Source organism: Diaporthe amygdali (assembly GCF_026229845.1).
Source record: "Diaporthe amygdali strain CAA958 chromosome Unknown NODE_30_length_622097_cov_64_914702, whole genome shotgun sequence".
Lineage (NCBI taxonomy): Eukaryota > Fungi > Ascomycota > Sordariomycetes > Diaporthales > Diaporthaceae > Diaporthe > Diaporthe amygdali.
The window spans coordinates 337,976-357,552 of record NW_026517050.1 but is presented as its reverse complement, the minus strand read 5'-3'; the positions used below and the strand labels follow the sequence as shown (position 1 = coordinate 357,552).

Below are 19,577 nucleotides of genomic sequence, written 5' to 3'. Positions count from 1 at the left end.
GCATTGAGATCCAATAGTTCAAGCAAACAGTCATATCTGGTGCGAGTACAAACACAACTCTGGACTTAATGATACTTTGGTACGACAATACGTATTCTCCTATCTGCTTGTCGATCGTGTCAACGCGCACTTCCACAATAACATGTCCAACGACCGACTCGAACTTAAGTAATCGCCTTGGGAGATCTGAGATCCAGAGTATGGTCAATCTCCCGACTGAAAATGCGTGCTCTCACCTTCGGTCTCTTGAATGGTCTCTAGAATAAGACAACCGCAGTTCTGAATGGTCGACGTTATAGTAAACTTCATGCGCATGAAATCAAGTACTGGTCATCGTCTCTCTTCTCAGACTTTCAAGCGTACTCACCGTCCATCTGTACCTAAGTATTGAAAGGGTCCTCATTGTAGACTAGTGTGTGTTTCCCGGTCAGCTCAAGCCCTGCCTCGTTGAGCTCCTTTTGTATCTTCTCGTAAATTTAAAGAACCCCTGCACTCGTCATCGCCTTAATGTGCGGGACAGGAGGCAATGAGGAATACGTTCCCGATGTGGAGTCGACCCCATCATTCTGGACAGTCCTCGGTCCTCTACATTCTTTAGTACTCACGGGCACGGTATGCAATCTATTCCCTCTGCGCAGTTAATTCTGGGTTATCATGCCGACCAGTCCAGCAGGCCTCCGCGAAGTTTAGGTAGACATAGATACGACTTAGAGAATAGGCGGATACTTCGTCGCTATCAAAGTCTCCCTCGACAAGTCTAGGAGCATTAATAGAGCGGACGCTTTTGGCCAACACGAAAGAAGCGCGCCATCATGATGGGATCAACGCAGATGTTGGCAGCAGGGCCGCCCTCTTTTTCGACACTAGATACGGTTCTATTAAACTGAGAAACCAGAAGTCTTAGTTACCCCAAACCATTTTTTGATCTACGTCAAGTCTTCTACAGATCAAGGAGCGAGACTATGTTAACGCCTGCCGATGCGGAGGAGCGACTACGTAAGTCAGCAAATGAGCACCTTTAGATAAGAGAATGGAGCAGAGAGGATGGTGAGAGGTCTTTGTAAATGGATGTAATCGAGGAGTTAGATTACGACATGGGTTGTTTTAGGGGAGACACGTCGGCGAGACTGGCGGGTTGAAGTCAGCATCGGTGGTGAAGAATATCTGGACAGGACGCTGCTGTCCAAAATGTTAGACTCTTCAATTGTGGCAATAATTGCTTTTCGACCAGTGACTTACAGTAGGTCCATTTTGGCAAAGAGTTAGGCTAAGCTCAATTTGTCGGTATGGACACTGAACTGCAACACACGGCTTCCAGCTTTCCGTGGATGAGTTGACGGTGCTAGTCGACCTCGGGATTGCGGAGCCGAGGCAAGTTGGGAGTCCGAGCTGGCGCGCCACGGTTGCGCGGTTGCGCAATGACATCCCGAGACCGGCTGCCACGGCAAGTAGCTTGGTAGACACGCAGATTCCCGCCTACCGGGCTGGTCAGCACCTTTCCCCGCAATGCGTGAGGCGGCGATCTTCCCGATTTAGTGGGGCTTCTTGACTTCAGACGACGATGACACCCAAGACTACTTCCTCACTTTTCACTTGTTCATCTCCTCGGATGGTGTAACATACAATTTTTGCTTTACTACAAGAGACATCAATCATCAAAATGGCTCCCCACGCAGAGAACGGACACAACGGTGCTAGTGACAAGCCGTCGACATTGGCTCCCCTCGAGCCTGGCATTCCTGAGGTCGAGGCCAAAGTGAAGATGCCTGCTTACCCACAGTAAGTCCCCTCTCCTTCCCTGTTGAAAGCATTTCCCCTCTCTATTCATGTGTGTGAAGCTGATGGAGTTTTACCAAGGCCTCCTACCTTCGATGACAAATACCAGGAACGCGCGTACTGGAAAGGCCGTCTCGCAGCAGCATTCCGCATTTTTGGGAAGTACGGTTACGACGAAGGGGTTGCTGGTAAGTTTTACCCGGGAGAAGGCGTGCAAGCGGTGCTTTGCCCAACGCAGGTAGGAGACTGACTGATTACAAGGCCATATCACGTACAGAGATCCTGTTGAGCCCGACACATTCTGGGTCAATCCATTCGGCACAGCATTTAGTCTAATCAAGGCCTCCGATCTTATTCGCGTTAGTGAGGAGGGAAAGGTCATTGAGGGTGGTGAGAATCGCCTCCTAAATGCGGCGGCGTTTGCCATTGTATGTGTCCCGTGCGGTGTGAATACCAACCCAATCTCCTGCTCGAAACTTGCGGGTCTTCGTCAAAAGAAACCAAACAGATACCCACGGGTTCCTCCGCTCAAAGTTTACTAATATCTTGCGTTGTAGCATTCTGCTATTCATCAAGCTCGGCCGGATGTGAATGCGGCATGTCATTCTCACACCATATACGGACGAGCGTTCTGTTCCCTAGGCCGGAAGCTGGATACCATTACACAAGATGCATGCGCCTTTCACAATGACCACGCCGTGTATGAGTCCTTCAACGGCATAGTGCTAGCTGCCGAGGAGGGCCGTAATATCGCGCGCTGTGTTGGAAACAAGAAGGCTGCGTTGCTGCAGAACCATGGGCTGTTGACGACAGGGAACACAATCGATGAAGCCGTCTTCTGGTTTGTGAGTATGGACAAGTGCTGCCATGCTCAGCTGCTGGCGGAGGCTGCTGCGGGACCTCGGGGTGAGAAGCCCATCGTCATATCCGATGAGGATGCTGTCTTTACTTACAAGACGGTGGGGACGACATACGCGGGATACTTCAGTGCTAAGCCGCTCTTTGATGTAATTCACAAGGAAACTGGAGGCGACTATTTGGAATGAGGAAATTATCTTGAAGCTGGGAATGGAATGGTTCGATATATCATACTTATCAGGCAGATCGTTGTAGCGGATGAATGTTTCTTCCCAAATATGTTCGTATGAAAGTTACGAAGATTCGCGTGCTGTTGTCATTGCTTTATTTGTTTCTCTCTTTCAAGGTTTACAAGTCAATAAGCTGGCCTCTTACACGCACTCTTAACAAATATTGCACCAGTGACCAACACGAATGAATATTCAGACACTCCGTCTGATAAATCAGTGCATTCAAACGTGCGACTATTACGGATAAACTTCAAGTGCTCAAACCATATTTCATGAGCTGTCTGATCGAATTGCCGATCCTCTACAAGGAGACGTGTCGAATCCAAGTCACTGCAGACAAATAATTGCTTGACTCTCATGTTGGCATCGTCTTCTAGAGCAGGATATATATCTAGTTACAGCGATGGCGCGAGCAAATCACCCGCTGGTGATACAGCCAAGAATAATCGCACTTGGGTTTGCTCTATCGCGCCGACGACTTGCCTTCTCTTTCTCCTTCCTTTCAAAGCCTTGATTTTTAGAACTCCGGCCTAATCTCGCCGGCCGGGGTGCCTCTGTCTCCTTCTCGTCGTTCTTGGACTGAGTTGATCGTCAGACCGAGATGAAGGGACGATGATGATGCGGGTAAAAGTAAAATTAACTTACTTTGAAACACATGATAGACTAATCCGATGCTTAGAAGTTTTAAAGATTGCCGTGAAAGATTTGCGCGTGCACTCGGAATATGTGTAGAGGCACCAAGAACCACCAAATGAAAAACTCAGGCCAACATGAGCACAAGAGATACGTAGGTTGAAACATATACGTAAGCAATGACAATCCCACTGCAGCAGCTGATGACGTATGTAAAAGCAGTGAGCGGATGTATTCCACCCTACGCGCCCTTTTTTGCGGACAGGCTGACATGACCCTCAGCCCCGTGGCTTAGAAGACCTGTGCCGCGGGGCGCATGCAGTCCGAACCATATGCTGACACCTCGCTGGAGCTCACTAGGCCTCGAATTGCGTACTTTGTATGAACTGCAGACAATATCCGTTCTTACATGGCTCAGATCGTAAGATCAGGAAAAAAAAAAATTTGGCTTGTAGGGTTCAAATGCTCATCAGTACCTGAAATCTAACTGGTTTTGCCACCCCTTGGCCATGATAAGCAGCATCGAGTAGCATGAGGCATCTTTGAGCAGGTCATTCGGTACGCATTATAGGTGCTTGATAGAGTGCATTTCTCTGGTTTGAAACGAGACCAGTCAACATCCTCCACCCCCTCCACCATCGCCTCCTCCTCCTCCTCCTCCTCCGCCGCCGCCGCCATCGTGTCCGCCACCTGAATGACCGCCGCCATCGTAACCTCCCGAGTGTCCGCCGCCATGCCAACCCGACGAGTGTCCGCCACCGTCGTGATGACCATCATGGTGATGGTGGTGGTAGCCTCCGTTGTGGCCATGGTGATGTCCTCCATGGCTGAAAAGCTCTGCACCGGCTTGTATGCCATTCGCAGCAGCTTCTGTGGTATTGTTCAGTCGATTCCTGTTGTAGTTTCCGCCGTAGTTGGATCTGGCTCCATAATTATATTTCGCTTGTGGCCTTGCAGGCCGAGCAGCGAACTTCTCCGACTCAACATGTCCCGACTACCCGCGATGTAAGCTCAAAAAGTTTTCCGAAGAAAGTCATAGTCTGCAAGGAGATACTCACTTTACCGAAGCACATATCTGCGACCAATATGATGTGTAAGATGCGTGTGAAAGAAATAGCTCGTAGTTTTGAGGGCGACAGCTATTTAGCGTGGAACGCCTTTAAATGAAAACTGATGCGGCCTGTCGGGTGCCACATGTCTCTCTCTTATCAATTACTACAAATTCAGCCTTTCATATTACTTGTGAACGTTAGGTCATTCTAGCTGATAAAAACAGGGCGAGGCGGAATCCTTCCGGTGTCCTCTACTTCACAAGTAGACTAGAATGATGGGGTCGACATGGTCGGACTCTGGCGCCTAGTGCCTGGCTCAGCCCCAACGCCACGGCCAACGGTCGGTCAGCTGTGGGAAGCACAGCCGCTGTCAGGCTTACTCAGTCTGCGCATCACCGGATTAGAAGTTGAGTGAAATTGATCACTTCTTTCATCTTGCCAGTGAGCCTGGGCGTATGGGCTGCTGGGTCAATTGGAGGGGTTTCAAAGAGGCCGAATGGCGGTCATTTAAGCCCCTGGACAGAAACGCCCACGCTACGGATAGAGCTGCTTCACAACCACATGGGGCGCATGAGTTTTAGTGCTGTAGTAGAATCTACGGCAGTAGCAAATAATTGCGCGATTTCCCGCCGATTTGGGACGCTTCGGCTTTTGTGAAATATTTTGAACATCGTCCACACGCAGGCGAGCTAGCTACTAGGTGTTCACAGACGCAACAAGAACTACTGAGCTTGGACAACGAGTTTCATGAAACTACTAAAGCGTGATTGGCACAATCTTTAAACTGCGACCCTTTTCATTTGAAAGTTTATCCAGTGGTGCTTATCTGGTGGTGGACTCCAGGTGTGCTCATGCGAGAAGCTAGATCGGCCCTTGTGGTCAGATTTGATCTGTAGAAGTAATGTATATTATTATGTGGTCAGTATTGTCATTTTCGATGTCAGTAGAGATACATGTACTTTCGCAATGAGTTTGCTGCTTTTGATGGCAGGACGCTCAAATGCGTAGTCGAGGAGACGTGGATTCGCGGCGGAAGATTTTCAATCGCAAGACAGGATTCGACGAGGAGCATGGACCAAGTTGCAGGATTGTTCTTGAGCTACGAAGGCTAAAGGCTGTCAGAGTGATGTAGATTGAGTCCGAGGTGTAAACATAGCTCTGAGGAACGCATTTAAATCCCAGCATAACGGCTCCTTGCAGCATTATCAGGAATCACGCATGGCCTTCCCTGAATTGGACTGGTCTTCAACGCCAGCGAAATCTTTTTCTTTGCCTCTGTCTCCATTTGCTGAGCTGCCAGCCTGACCATGCTTCCTAGTATTGTCTTGATTCTTTTTAGCTTCAATGTTTCCTAGTGGCCAGATACCCTCGCGGTCAACCTTTGGCGGAGACGTTGCGAATTGATGATCCAAAACTTCCGCTTCTTCTGGATGCTCTGCAGCCTGTATGTTTTATTAGCGCTCAAGTATACAAACGATAATTGGACCGCAACATACAGCAATGCCTGTAACAGACATTCTGTGAACCAGTGCGCCGATCTTTATGGTTAGGTGGGTAGTGGTATTCTCCTTTTTATTGATCGTGTTGACTGTGAGGCTGGCATGGAGTTTGTAGATGTGATCGTTTGAAATATGTTGCTCATTTTCACGGCCAAACAGCCTTTATTGTAATGCACACTGCCTAAGTAAAGTGAAAGAGACCGCGACACAACACATCACATGGGTGACGTAACTTGGCATAACAGCTGCAACCGTGACACGATGGCTCTGCACCCCGACCAGTCAGCGAAGGGTGTCTAGTCTGGATGCAGTCTTCTCGATCTGACACATGCCAGCTCTCTGCAGATTGGTAAGCTTGCACACGCATACAAGGCCACGTGCTGACATTCGTCTTTATGTTGACAATTGACGAGCGTTCTGAGAGATCTTAGGGGTTCCTTGCCTGTGAAATCGACCAACATGCTCCACGATACCACCCTTAAGGCATGTACAAATTGCTATTAGTCTAGCGGCTTTAGAGAGGGCAATGTCGTCTCTAATTAGACAGCGTTGATACAGACGAGTGTGCCTGGTTCCAATCGGACGAAGGTCAAGCTCCCTTCTGTGTTCCATTCACCCTCTGGCACTCCCAACTTTCAGGGTCTTTCGAGTCCCCCCCAACGTAAGTGTTCCTCAGCGGCCATCTGCAGTGCCTGCGCTGAAAGTCTACTCCCAGTGTAGCCGAATCATTCACGAACTTGGTGCCAGTCATAGTGTCTGGCGCAATATCCTGCTCAACCCAGTCTACCACGGCAGCCAAGACATTGGTCTCCCTGTCGAACGCTCCTTGCGCTGCCGATCCGCCCTGCTGGCCTATGACCCAAGCGCCGGGACCACTGTTGCAATGGAACATGCCGGAAACCCTGAAGAAACGGATAAACTCGTCCATTTCTTCCGATGTATAGCTCATACCCGCAGCTAGGTGCTCGTAGAACCGAGGGCTATTGAAACTGGTGATTTGGTTATCCTGTCCTCCATGGAACATCACAACCTTGCCGCCCCGTTGTTGAAATGCGGACAGGCTGCTCGGCCACGTGCGAATGTTTCCGGGATTTTTATTTTCAGCAAAGTCGGCGTCAGTGAGTGTGTAGGTGGCAGGATCCCAATTCGGATTATTATACACCGCATAGCGAAACCAGCTTTGTGATAATGCCCATGGTTGTCCATTGTATAGACCATCTGCAGACATTATTTCACCACCGGGGTTCATTCGAGGGTACAATAGTGTACCGTTCTCCCACAAATACGGCTCAAATACCCTGCGAACAATTTCTACCTGCGAGGGAGATAGACAGGCGGAGCTGTTCGAGGCCTCCCCACACAGCAAAGGCGCAGGGTCGAATTGGCACAGCATTGGATCCTCGATAATTCCGTCCGAAACTCCGTCGAGCATGTCGCACTGGCGAAGTACTTCCTCATGTATCGTAGTTTTCCAAACCTTTGGGGTGATGAAGTTTGGCGATCCCGCGGGCCCAACGATAGGGTAGAAGCGTGCTCTCCACGAATAAAGATTGTCGAAATCCACAGCTGGCGATCCTGCCACTATTCCGTCGAAGTCCTCGGGAAACATATCAGCTGCCTTGATGGCTTGTCGTCCGCCTAGAGAGCAGCCTAGGAAATACGACTTGCTTGCGTCCTTCCCGTAGAATGGCTGTAGGATCATTTTACCAGCTTCGACTCCTGTATGAACACTTTATTGACGCGTCAGTCGCGTCTCAGTCAACTTCATGGCCGAGTGATTACTCACGCTCTCCACGCGAAATCGACCACGACGTCAGTGTTGTTCAGGAATTGAATTCCAGATGTGCCATTGTGCCCATTGTTCGTACCCACGCTCGCGAACCCATTTTTGGCCGTGTATGCAATACCGCTGTAGTCAATGCCTAGAAACGTCGCAGAGTCAGCAATATCATCTCCATTGGTGAACGGGGTATGCTCACAACCACCCAAGCCTCCATTTCCGGTCGTGACAAGACGTCCGTTCCAAGTCTGCGGCAGCCAAATCTCGGCCACGATGCTAGACCTTTCTGATGTTGCTATTTGGAGGGCCACACGACAGAGATCGGTCGGCACTAGTTGACTCGTTGTGCCGCAGGATGGGTCATTGTATGGCAGACTGAGATTGGTCCCGGACTCGACGTAGACATGTTCCGTGACCGTAGCATTTGCAATACCGATACTCGCGGGATTAAACGACACGCATTGTTGCTGAAAGTCGCCTTGCGCTGCGGTGCAAGCTGCTTCCAAACTCAAAATCGCCAGAAAAAACAGCGCAGAGAGGGCCATGACGGTGGGAACTATGACATCCGACCATATGTCCGTGAAGGCTTCGTCCCTACGCGAGGAACACGAACAGGGGCCGAGAGCTACACGTTGATGGGGGTCACCCTTTGATATACCCACCTTCCCCGCCATGATTGCTCCCATCCGTCTAGCCACGATGACATGGTCTACTTGTTGACTTCCTTTTGTGAGGAGCATTAGTGTCACCCTCCTTAAGATTTGAGGGCAGGGATCAGGTCAACGCGGGGAAGTGCTAAGCTTTACCGGGATCTTGAAGCTGATGCAGACCAAAGGGGCAGTTAATAGGGGAAAAGACACATACCCATGTAAACTAGGATTGGAGTAGCTTCGAAGAAGCGGGGGAGATGGGGACGAAGCCTACAAGTGTTCCACAGGGCGCGGGGCTTGGGGACAGACAGGACAGTAGCAAGCGATGTGGAGAACCCCGTGATGCCCGGTGACCTGATTGTAGACATGTTAGGTGGAAGCTAATATTTTGGCCCTCGTCTTCTCTGGATGCTTTACTCTCTTGTTGTTGTCATGTTTTTTCTATGTCTCAGATTGATGAGTTAAGCTATGATGAGGTTGCTTTTATTGCTAATCTAGAGCGTCTTTGCCGAGCCACGTATATTCTTCTAGAATACCCCGGAGATGTCAAACGTTGAAGTGCTGCAGCTTGCCTTGATTTGAGTTATCGCAATTGCCCCCATCACAATATACACACTATGAACAGATGTTGGATATAGAACTCGACATAGAGATAGCAGAAATAGGGATAGTGAAGGGTAATCGAGGGTGATACATTAAATGAGTTGACAGGCAACCCATTTTAGCGGCTTATGTGCAGCACTACACAAACCTACAGCCGTCGTCCACAATAAATTTTGACAACATAGCATCTTCTCAACGTAGAAACGACTGAGCTTCTATTTAAATAGCTCTAATTATATAGTCCTCCATTAGCCGATAGGACCGAGCCAGTAGTCCACCTTGCATCGTCTGAGCAGAGGAAGGCTACGAGAGGCGCAACATCATCAACCTCGCCTACCCGGGCCGCTGCAGGCATGGAGTCGATGAGAGGCTGCATGTCTTTGATGAACTGCTCGTCACTTTGATGCTATTGATATATCGGATACGTGACGATGATGACTAGCAACGTGGTTCTACAATATTTCACGAGAAGATACGTTGATAAGATTTGCATACCTGTGGCAATGGGTCCTGGGTTCACACAGTTGACAGTGGTCCCGTGCGATTGTCCCAGCTCCTTTGCCCATACGCGAGCCAGAGCTTCGTCTGCAGCCTTTGTGGCAGCATATACAGCATCGAATCTCCAGTCTTTACTACCCTATTTCACTCGCTATGGCGACTATGCACAAGATCTTTGCCGGCTAGCACGCCCGCGAGGCCATCTTGGAGGCGAACACGAGTCCCTTTGCCAAGGGAACTGCCTATATAGAGGGCCAGCTCGTGCCTCTCAATGAAGCTCGAATACCCCTGCTCGACCAAGGACTCATGCACAGCGACCTGACATACGACGAACCTTGTGTCTGGGACGGCCGCTTTTTCCGTCTTGATGACCATATAATCCGACTAGAGTCGAGTTGCAAAAAGCTTCGCCTGAAGCTCCCTCTGCCCCGCGAGGAGGTGAAGACAACACTGGTGGAGATGGTTGCTAAGAGTGGAATCCGCGATGCTTTTGTCGAGATTATAGTCACTCGTTGGCTGAAGGGCGTTCGGGGGTCTAGACCTGACGAGCTTCTCAACAACAGCCTCTACATGTTTTTCCAGCCATATGTCTGGGTGATGGAGCCAGAGATGCAGCTTGTGGCAGGCAAAGCTATTGTGGCGAGAGCAGTTTGCCGTATTCCTCCCGGAAGTATCGACCCTACTGTTATGAACCTTCAGTGGGGGGATCTTGTAGGCGGCCTGTTTGAGTTAGCGGATTGTGGCGCCTTATACCCGTTTTTAACGGATGGGGGTGCCAACTTGACGGAAGGGTCAGGCTTCAATATTGTTCTCGTCAAGAATGGTGTTCTGTATACGCCAGAGCGCGGCGTTCTGGAAGGGCCCGGGAGAGTGTCATTGACGTTGCAAAGGCCGAAGGCTATGAAATTCGTGTCGAATTTGTACCAATCGAATCAGCCTACCAGGCCGATGAGATTTTTATGTGCACTACTGCAGGCGGCATCATGCCTATTACGGAGCTTGATGGTAACTTAGTCAAGGATGGCAAGCTTGGTCCTATTACTAAGGATATCTGGGACGGATACTGGGCGATTTACTACGATCCTAAGTTTAGTTTTGAAATTGACTTCAAGAACGGTACTGCGGTTAACGGTGTGTGTCAAAACGGGTAGATTATTGGGCGTGGGAATGCTATCACATTTGAGTGCGTCAGAAAATGAAGCCCAAGCAATACGGATTGATGTGAATTTCTACTGCTGTATCTACTGCTGTAGCAGACGAGAAACTGATGGGACAAGGACTAATCTTGACTGAATCTCCCCTTCTCACAAGCTGCTGAATGTGCACTTATGATTGACACTATGGTTCTGTCATAGCGTACACTGTCTCGCCTCGAGAGATACATGTCTCTTGATCCGGCAAAAACAAAATCGGAATGAGATTTGATTCATGAAGTTTACTCGGGGTTGAAGATTGCACAGGACGATAGATTAGAGATCTTTTCCGAGGCCAACAAGCTGCTGGGGCATAATTCTCATTTCCATGTGCACAGGAAAGAATATGCCGAATAAATATGTTTATTTATTGTTATGTTCTAAGGCTGGGAAAAATCTACTGGGGCTTCTATCTTAAGCCTTGAAGGTGTTGTCAGCCATGTTACGATAAATATTAGCCGGATCCGCCAGCTCCTCCTCCACGGACGGTAGTGTCTTGACGACGCGCGCAGGGATGCCAACTGCCACTGAGTACGGCGGCACATCTCTGCTGACGATTGCTCCAGCTCCGATTGTGCTGCCTCGGCCTATGGTCACCCCGGGGAGAATGACAACGTTGGCGCCGATCCAGCTGTCGTCCTCGATGCGGATGGCCTTGCCCCATTCCACAAATTTTATTCGCGAGAGTACACTTGTCTCGTGGCCCGCAGTAATGATGCTTACACCGGTGCCGATTTGAACGCGGTCGCCAATTATAACCAGACTTGTATCGAGTATTGTGAGTCTTGAGAGGGTCGCGTGTCAGTGACTTTCTTCACTCGAAATCATACTTGAGTCGGCTTGACTGTTCATCTCACGCTTCCCGAAAGTATGTGACAGACAGATAGAGAACTTACCCCCAGTTGATGAAGCAATCGCTGCCCATTACAACATTGCATCCATAATCTGGACGGAAGGGTGGCTCAATGACACAACCACTTCCCACCCGCCCAAGGAGATCTGCGAGTAACTTCGAGCGCAAGCTGGCCGCTTCCTCTTGTTTGAACTGGTTGGGATCGATGTTATTGTACTTGTATGTTTTGCAACGGGCCTGGTGCCGGGCTTCGAGGAGTTGGGGGGTGTTGGGATTGTACAGCATCCCCGATATCATGTCTTGGTATTCGTCACACCATGGCACATCGTGGAGAGGTTTGGCCAAAGCGAGGATATCTTGGTCCCGCTCCGTTTTCGCTTGTGCCATACTGTGGATGCAGCTGTGTAAATTATCCAGGTCGTACTACTGGTGCGGACAATAATGTGTGATCATGATCAAACGTGCGTCGGATGATATGCAAGTCTGTAGGATGAGATGTGACGTGGTACTGAACAAGTCAAAATTCTTGAGGCGCAAACCGGCGTTGCATCCCGCACGGGCAAGTGGGTATGTTACAGTGGCTTGTGAGAGAACGTATCTCCGTAGCCGCACTATCCCCGAAACAGTAAAATGTCAGTATTGCTTTTTTAGGAGATTCGGCTAAGACGGACGCGAAGAAGCCCGAGAATTACAGCAGGATTCTACCAGTATCTACAACCACTTACTCTACACCTCTCAATTGTTCGCAAAGCCGCCAGTGCCGCTCTACCGAAAAGACCATCTACTCTCCTTAATACGTTTTAATAAAATCACAGCCCGGTTCACGCACGAACTGGCGAACGAAATATTGCACCAGTACGTAGTCTGGAAAAGGTCCTCCCATCAAGATCACCTCCCTCGGCGAGAGCATCATTAGAAGTGATTTTTGACTTGGTGTTGTTGATGCACGTCCAAGGGAAGTAGCAAGTTTGTCCTTCTATTATTTTCTTTTTTGATCCACTGGAGGAGAAGGGAGATCTCAACCGAATGAATACTGCCTAGATGTGCTGATGCCGCACTTTTTGTCCATCACGGAGCCCCACCAGCTATCAGGCTCTTTTCTGAGACTTAAGGAGCCCTAAAATATTCGAAATGATCACTCAGAAGTAAATTTTCAGCGTAAAATTGAAGCAAGTCATCGAAGAAAGCATCTGAAGCCTGGTTTCGGCTCATATTCACTGCCTCTCTGCAGCAAAGCCATAGGATGCCGCCTGTCCCTAGGATGTGAATATGTCCAAGATATGAGCTGAGCTGGGTCGCGTTGTGATACTTGAGAAGCTCCGAGCCGTACAACATTCGTAGCGGCGAAGCCCCCAAGTTGGCCCAGTGGCTGTTGCCCAGGTGTTTCCGGGCGCAGTCGCGCTTGCAAATGCTGACCGCGTCAAGTCCGAGGCATCCAGACCCAGCCGAGAGCATCCAACTCAGACTTTGCCCAGGTTGAGGCTCCTCATCTATTATAGGGTTATGTTAGCTGCGCAGGGCGGCCACTCCATTGGTGGAAGCACTGCAGAGGTCCAGACTGTGCGCCACAGCCTGCTGCAGTCAGCATCAAACCCTGGAGGGGGCAGAAACTATTGCCTTGGCGAACAAGGCGGCGATGAAGGACTACAAGTGATGAAATGAATAGAGAATACAAAGAATTCAAATATCACCTGAAACTTACATTCAACAGAGATTTTGCCTTCATGCACGCGAGAAACAGAGTTCTGAGCCTTTGTTTTTCAAGATGGCGGTACTATTATGGCAGGCTAGGCTTATTGCCTTTGCAATATATCTGATAGGTATATGCGGGGCTCAAGCTGCATTTGCAAATTCATCATCAGCCACAATAACGTCAATGCCGCCATTGCCCACTGGAGGAGACAAAGTCTGCGAGTTTGCCGCAGGAAGTGTCATGATCTGGGACTGGCACAACGCGCAGACGGCGGCCACCATAACCCACACAATCGTTCCGCACATTACAGCATACCCCAATGGGAGCTCTGTCACCCACAACGAGACAATCTTGGCAACCGCCACTTTACCCACAAACATCAGCGTCAGCAGTACGATGGTGGTCGAAGGCTTCACTATGTACGACTGATTCCTAGTACACTGTTCCCGTTGACGAACGAGAAGTTGCGATCGGTAATGCTAATGTTGACTGGACTTGTAGGACTTACCCGGAAATATGGGCTCAGTACTCGAGCTTCTACTCGGCCGACTGTGCGGTAAGCACAAGCACAAATGTAATTTCGGAGTTCACAAACACATACACCGAAATTGGCTCCGACCCGTCTTGGACCAGCACTGTCACAAACCCTGAACGCACAGAGAGATTCACGATCCAGTCTGGTAGAGGAATTACCCTGCCAGCGACAACCGACCCGGCGCGGTTTTTCTACAGGGCGGAGGGATGGGACTATGATGGTAATAACCCTGCGACGGTGACACCGCCGATGCTTGAGTACCTGGCCGGCCTGCAGACGGTAGTGGAACAGATGAGCGGACAAGATGTTCGGACGTGTATCTTTGCGACATGTGCAGCAACAGCCGTTGGGCACAAAATGGTCTCGGCCACTGTGCTGGTCGAGTCGACGGAGGTTGCGTCTGCGATTTTCTATACAGCCCCTGCTCCTAGCACGAGCACTCCGGCGGCACCGATCAAGACCCCGGAGGCGACTTTGCCAACACCGCCCGCCCCAACGGAGCAGGCATCTACAGCTGAGAATTCTCCTTCCACCGAGCAGCAGCAACCCTCACCGGTGCCCGAGGAGCCAGTGGTGTCTTCGCCACCGCAAGATTCTCCTGGAAACACCGTCATCTCCACAAGTGTCGGCGGTACGGGAGCGGCGGAGACAACATTCGTCCGTACGACAACCATCGATGGACAAGCCCAGGAACAAACCGTGATATCGCCGGCGCCCATCGCTACGCCGCCTCCGGGAGAGGTTACACTCATACGAGAGGTCACCTCAGACGGACAGGTTTACACGGAGACCATCGTCTCCGTATCGGCTCCTCCCAATGTCCAAGCGTCAGAGGCCACCATTCTGACGACAATCACGGGGCCCGACGGGGCATCATCCACTCTGACCTTTATTTCCATCTCCAACGGCGGCGCGGTCCCACAGCCCTCCGAGGTAACACTTGTGAGAACGACGACATCGAATGGCGCCCAGGTGGTCCAAACCATCGTTTCCATTGCCACACCAAATCAGGGCGGCGGCGGCTCAGGAGATGGGGTCACCGGGGTGGCGCAGCAAACCAACGTCCCGGCCCAGACAACGCTTACCAGAACGATCGTCTCCAATGGACAGACATATGTACAGACGGTCGTCTCGCCCATCGAAACGGGCAGTTCATCCGGCGAGACCACATTCGTCAGAACAGCCACCTCAGACGGCGAGACATACGTGCAGACTGTTGTGTCGCAGCTTCCCAGCGGTGGTGCAGATGGTAACGAGGCTGGGGCGGGGACAAAGACATCTTCGACAAGTGGCTCGACGGGTTCGATCTACACGGGGCCAGCCGTTGTGGGCGGAGCAGCTGCACAAAGCAGTTGCATTGGTAAGACTTTGGCAATTGTGGCTGTGGCGATTGCAGCCGGCTTCACTGGCAATTTGTAAATATAGCGGAGGTTGTCATGTTAGATGTAGAGAGTACACAACATTACTCGTAAATAGATCAATAACACCCATTTAATTGACTCAAAGATGACTGTGAGACTTGATTTAATTTAATAAAATCAGTTTTCAATAGACTCATGAAAGGCAAAAAAGTTGTTTGAATTGAGATCCCTTATAACATACGCAAATGATGTGATAAGCTCTAATTGGCTGTTGAGATTCATGCACCGTATAAAACGGGATGTACCCAAACAGTGCTAAGCTTCTTTCGGAGCGTCATCACGTCGTGCACACTTTCTCAGTCAGAACACCTCGCGAAATGGCCAGCAACGAGTTATATCAGTACTCTCTTGCCCTCGGCCTGATGGATGGCGTGGCGGATAAAGGCCTGTCTATCTCCGAGTACCTCAAACATGGCGATCACGGACTCGGCACCTTTCGCTTCATGAACGGTGAGATGATCGTTGTCGATGGTGAAGCCTACCAGATGCTCGCCGATGGCTCCATCAGAAAGCTGGACCCAGACGGCGACGCCATTCATCCGTTTGCCCAGATCACGCGTTTCAAACCCGAGATTTCCGCAAGGGCCGTGGTCCCCAGCAAGGAGGAGCTGAATGACATCGTCAGCGGTCTCGTGTAGGTCTTTTCCCGTGGCTTGTATCTGCTGGGGTTCCTTGGGACACACCTAGTCGAGTTCACGTGAGCACTGGTAGCGATTCTATGGAAATCTCTCGAGGGGAAACTGGTCTATTTCCGCCCGGAGAGGTGGCAACTTGTCTTTGGATAACGGCTAACACCATATTGCTTAGGCCGGGCGCCAAGAATCATCACCTAGCGATGCGCCTGGACGGCCTCTTCAAGTCCGTCACGGTCCGCACGGCCGCAGGCCAGACGGAACCGCGCCAGCCCTTGATCGAGGTCGGCAAGAACCAGGTTGCGTTTACCTTCGAAAATGTGCGCGGTACCCTAATCGGCTTCCGACAGCCTCATTACATGCAAGGGATAGGAGTTGCTGGTGATCATCTGCATTTCATCACAGAAGACCGGGAACGCGGTGGCCATGTCCTGGCATTGGAGAGCGATGGCGACTTGGAGGTGAAAGCGGCGCAGATGTTCAAGATGACGCTGGAACTGCCCAAGGGCGACGAAGAATTTAATGAGGCGAAACTACTTGGCAATCACAAGGACTTGGAGACAGTGGAGGGTTGATGAAGTGGATTAAATGTAATAAATACTGCGCGGCCAACCTACGACACCTGGCCTGGCAGTGCTCCGGAGAACATCACCAGATGGCATGTTGTCTAGAGGCCATCAGGAGGAGCTCTCGTGTCTGTCCGAGGGATGTGTGAACGGATCTTGACTTTGTGATGACTGTGTAGCGTACCCACCCGTGCTAAGAGTTCTAGCCAGTCGATGAACAGACTCTTGGCTTGGGGGTGAGGAGTAGGGCACAAGCACCATTCGATGTTGCTGCAGCGATGATCTGAGGACATGTAAGGTAATTGACGGAGCCAGTCTTCTCTTCGTGCTATCCGCACTATTGGAAGGGCACACTACTACTATCACTGAACAGACATTGCGGCCGAGCAGACGGCGTTGGAATAGCGTTGAATGTAGCCCGCGTAGCTTGGCTTTCCTGCAGCTACATGATATAAATACTATCTGATCAGGTGGGCGAAGAAGTCCTTGACAAAGTATGCTGATCGCTTTGCATATCGAGTCTTCTTTGGTGCTTCAAAGTCCACCCAGGTGACGCCGAAACGGTCCGAGTAACCAGCTGTCCACTCCCAGTTGTCCGTAAAGGTCCAACCGAAGTATGATTTGATGACAATCCCTTCTTGCGATGCCTTGGCAATGGCGGTCAGATACTTATTGAAGAAGTCAACGCGGTGCGGATCCTCAAGAACATCGTTAGGGCCCTTGGGTACCCAGTCATGTTCGCCCTTGGCGGTGGTGCCGTTCTCAGTAATGTAGATGGGCGTCTCGTAGCGGCTCCAAATCCAACGTAGCAGCTTTGCCCACCCCCATTCAGCTGTCCTCAGCCACAGGGTATCGCTCTCTATGCCGCGGCTTTTCCCCGCCTTGTTGGTATCATGAAATTCAACATTGCCTTTGTGGTCGTTGATATCAGCAGGCTGGTCGCCTCTGTTCTTGATATAGAAGGCGCTGTACGAGTTCATGCCATAAAATTGGGAGCTTCCTCGAATGAGCTTCTTCTCTTCCTCTGTGAACGTTGGCAGCCTGTCTCCTAGTTGCGCGCGCATAGAAGCAGGATAGTCCACCTCGCCTTTACCATAGAGTGGATCGGCATACCAGCCGATTTGGAACTCATTGGCACGCTGCGCAGCTTCGACATCCTTTGGATCATTCTCGTCCCATGGCTCAGACCAGTTGCCGTGGAGAGTAATCATGATCGTACCCTTCTGAACAGGCTGAAACTCTTTCTTGTACAGATCGCACACGTATCCGTGGGACACCAGCTCTGTGTGCCCGACGATGAAAGGTTCCGTGCTGCTGTCTCCCTCTGCATTCCTTTCGCGGTAGCTAGAGCGACCAGGTGCATGCACGCCCGCCGCGTAGCCCGCAAGTGTGTATACGCCTGGCTCGTTGTATGTGATCCAATTTTTCACACGATCACCGAATCTTTCGAAGCAGACGCGCGAATACCGCACGAAGTCGGGCGTGTATCTTTCCTTGTCAAGCATGCCGCCGTAGCGGTCCTGGAGTTCCTGCGGTGTGTCCCAATGAAATAGCGTGACGAATGGCGTGATGCCGTTGGCCAGGAGCTCGTCAATGAGCTTGTTGTAATATTCGATACCCTGCTCGTTGATCGGATCATCTTTGCCGCCCCGAGGAATAATGCGACTCCACGCCAACGAGAAACGGTATGCTGTGACACCGTAGTCTTTCATGCGGGCCACATCCTGTTTGTAGAAGTCGTAGGATCGAACAGCATCTTCATTGGTGCTGGCATCCTTGATTCGCGAAGGTTTCTCGTGGCACCAGGTGTCCCAGATCGATAGTCCTTTGCCATCTTTGTTCCAGGCTCCTTCGACCTGTGCTGCGGCAGTCGCGTAGCCCCATTGGAAGTCGGCAGGAAGGGAGCCCTTGAGGGAGGGGTCAAAGTCGGAGACTGAGTAGCTCATGATGGTCAGTCGATTGTCACAGCGCCTCCTTGTATTGCACCGAGACTGAACGGAAGATAGTGACTTTTTAAGCAGAGGGCGGGCCTTACTTGAGTATTTGCTATACGGCGAACATCACCCTTGGTCGTCCCTAGGGTCTGACGAGCTGCATGAGAAGCTGGGAAACCGTCGGATCGTCATCTCGCACGCAGAAGCGGCAAGACCCTGCAGCTTTCGCGCATCGCGCGACCCGCGGGGAAGATAGTCATTCGTGGAACTGCTCCCATCGGCGAAGCTGTGTCCGATGTCGTTGGGCTCAAAAGATGCCATCCGTCGGGTCAATTGGGGGGAGCTTCGGCAACTAGGGCCGCTCTTGCGAAACTGTCCCACGGCCAGCAGCATGGACCCAACTCGAAGGAGGGTTAGGAGATCTTCACGGCTGCTGACCACGTCCCCCTCCCCCTCGCTAGCACTACCCCTTCACATCTGGCACAAATCAGCAGCTGATATTTCAAGATTTAAATATTGTCAATTTAAGCAAGTATTTACTGAGAAGCTGCTAGGTATAAATCATCGAACATTATTAGTTCCGTTACATCAGCGCTTGCAAATACCATAATGATGGCATCTGGGAGCCCGCTACGGTATGAAGACACGGATGTCCCGAATCGTATGGAGTTCTCTCAGCACGCAAGCAAGCCTCCATTGTTTCATAATCCGTATATTTTGATTATTGGAATGTCTCCTAATTACTGTAGGTTAATTAGTCTCGGTGTTGTCGGTATTTAACACTCAGTTGAAAGTTGCATCATCCAAGGCCTTCGCCTGCCTGGCCGGTGGAATGGCCTGTTTGGGCTGGGCAGCCTGGGACCCGGCGACCCAGACGCCTGACGAAACACCCACACATCGCTTTCTGATTCTTAGGAAACATGAAACAACAAAACTTTTCAAGTGACCGAAATCAGCTTCTATTGCAAATTGATAGCGCAGGAGACTCCGAGAATTCTCTAGGACCAGACCCTACAGCCCACCTTGACCGCTGCAGACGTCGACGTGGGCTCTCTGACGGCTTCATCTGTAAATAGAACGGGAGGACATCTCAAAGGTCATATAATCATCGTGGGCACACACATTTTTGCACTAGCTCCCTCAACTGGCTCTTAGATCTATATACATGGTC

The 19,577-nt window shown here is 50.6% G+C and overlaps 8 protein-coding genes across 8 annotated transcripts; 3 read left to right on the top strand and 5 right to left on the bottom strand.

Annotated features, from left to right (window-relative positions):
- Positions 1-1,104: 1,104 nt before the first annotated feature.
- Positions 1,105-1,425, bottom strand: J7T55_014190 (uncharacterized protein; the record flags this gene model as incomplete). The annotated part of the gene is made up of 2 exons (XM_053132248.1): positions 1,105-1,179; positions 1,240-1,425. The coding sequence occupies 2 exons, from the start codon at positions 1,423-1,425 to the stop codon at positions 1,105-1,107; spliced, it is 261 nt and encodes an 86-aa protein (XP_052989791.1).
- Positions 1,426-1,660: 235 nt separating this feature from the next.
- On the top strand, positions 1,661-2,822 carry J7T55_014189 (class II Aldolase and Adducin domain-containing protein; the record flags this gene model as incomplete). Its single annotated transcript, XM_053132247.1, has 4 exons — positions 1,661-1,779; positions 1,858-1,964; positions 2,038-2,204; positions 2,334-2,822. The coding sequence occupies 4 exons, from the start codon at positions 1,661-1,663 to the stop codon at positions 2,820-2,822; spliced, it is 882 nt and encodes a 293-aa protein (XP_052989790.1).
- A 1,158-nt stretch (positions 2,823-3,980) lies between these two features.
- On the bottom strand, positions 3,981-4,570 carry J7T55_014188 (uncharacterized protein; the record flags this gene model as incomplete). Its single annotated transcript, XM_053132246.1, has 2 exons — positions 3,981-4,367; positions 4,556-4,570. 2 exons carry the CDS (start codon positions 4,568-4,570, stop codon positions 3,981-3,983), a joined length of 402 nt encoding a protein of 133 aa, XP_052989789.1.
- Positions 4,571-6,637: 2,067 nt separating this feature from the next.
- Positions 6,638-9,954, bottom strand: J7T55_014187 (feruloyl esterase B; the record flags this gene model as incomplete). The annotated part of the gene is made up of 7 exons (XM_053132245.1): positions 6,638-7,778; positions 7,835-8,422; positions 8,491-8,518; positions 8,693-8,832; positions 9,360-9,459; positions 9,577-9,673; positions 9,748-9,954. The coding sequence occupies 7 exons, from the start codon at positions 9,952-9,954 to the stop codon at positions 6,638-6,640; spliced, it is 2,301 nt and encodes a 766-aa protein (XP_052989788.1).
- Positions 9,955-10,038: 84 nt separating this feature from the next.
- J7T55_014186 (branched-chain-amino-acid aminotransferase) lies at positions 10,039-10,730 on the top strand (the record flags this gene model as incomplete). The annotated part of the gene is made up of 2 exons (XM_053132244.1): positions 10,039-10,307; positions 10,421-10,730. 2 exons carry the CDS (start codon positions 10,039-10,041, stop codon positions 10,728-10,730), a joined length of 579 nt encoding a protein of 192 aa, XP_052989787.1.
- Positions 10,731-11,186: 456 nt separating this feature from the next.
- J7T55_014185 (nodulation protein l) lies at positions 11,187-12,012 on the bottom strand (the record flags this gene model as incomplete). The annotated part of the gene is made up of 2 exons (XM_053132240.1): positions 11,187-11,556; positions 11,669-12,012. The coding sequence occupies 2 exons, from the start codon at positions 12,010-12,012 to the stop codon at positions 11,187-11,189; spliced, it is 714 nt and encodes a 237-aa protein (XP_052989786.1).
- Positions 12,013-13,501: 1,489 nt separating this feature from the next.
- Positions 13,502-16,481, top strand: J7T55_014184 (lpha-acetolactate decarboxylase; the record flags this gene model as incomplete). Its single annotated transcript, XM_053132239.1, has 4 exons — positions 13,502-13,737; positions 13,820-15,213; positions 15,575-15,908; positions 16,082-16,481. 4 exons carry the CDS (start codon positions 13,502-13,504, stop codon positions 16,479-16,481), a joined length of 2,364 nt encoding a protein of 787 aa, XP_052989785.1.
- Positions 16,482-16,930: 449 nt separating this feature from the next.
- On the bottom strand, positions 16,931-19,025 carry J7T55_014183 (Beta-glucosidase 1B; the record flags this gene model as incomplete). Its single annotated transcript, XM_053132238.1, has 3 exons — positions 16,931-18,413; positions 18,561-18,875; positions 19,012-19,025. The coding sequence occupies 3 exons, from the start codon at positions 19,023-19,025 to the stop codon at positions 16,931-16,933; spliced, it is 1,812 nt and encodes a 603-aa protein (XP_052989784.1).
- Positions 19,026-19,577: the final 552 nt, after the last annotated feature.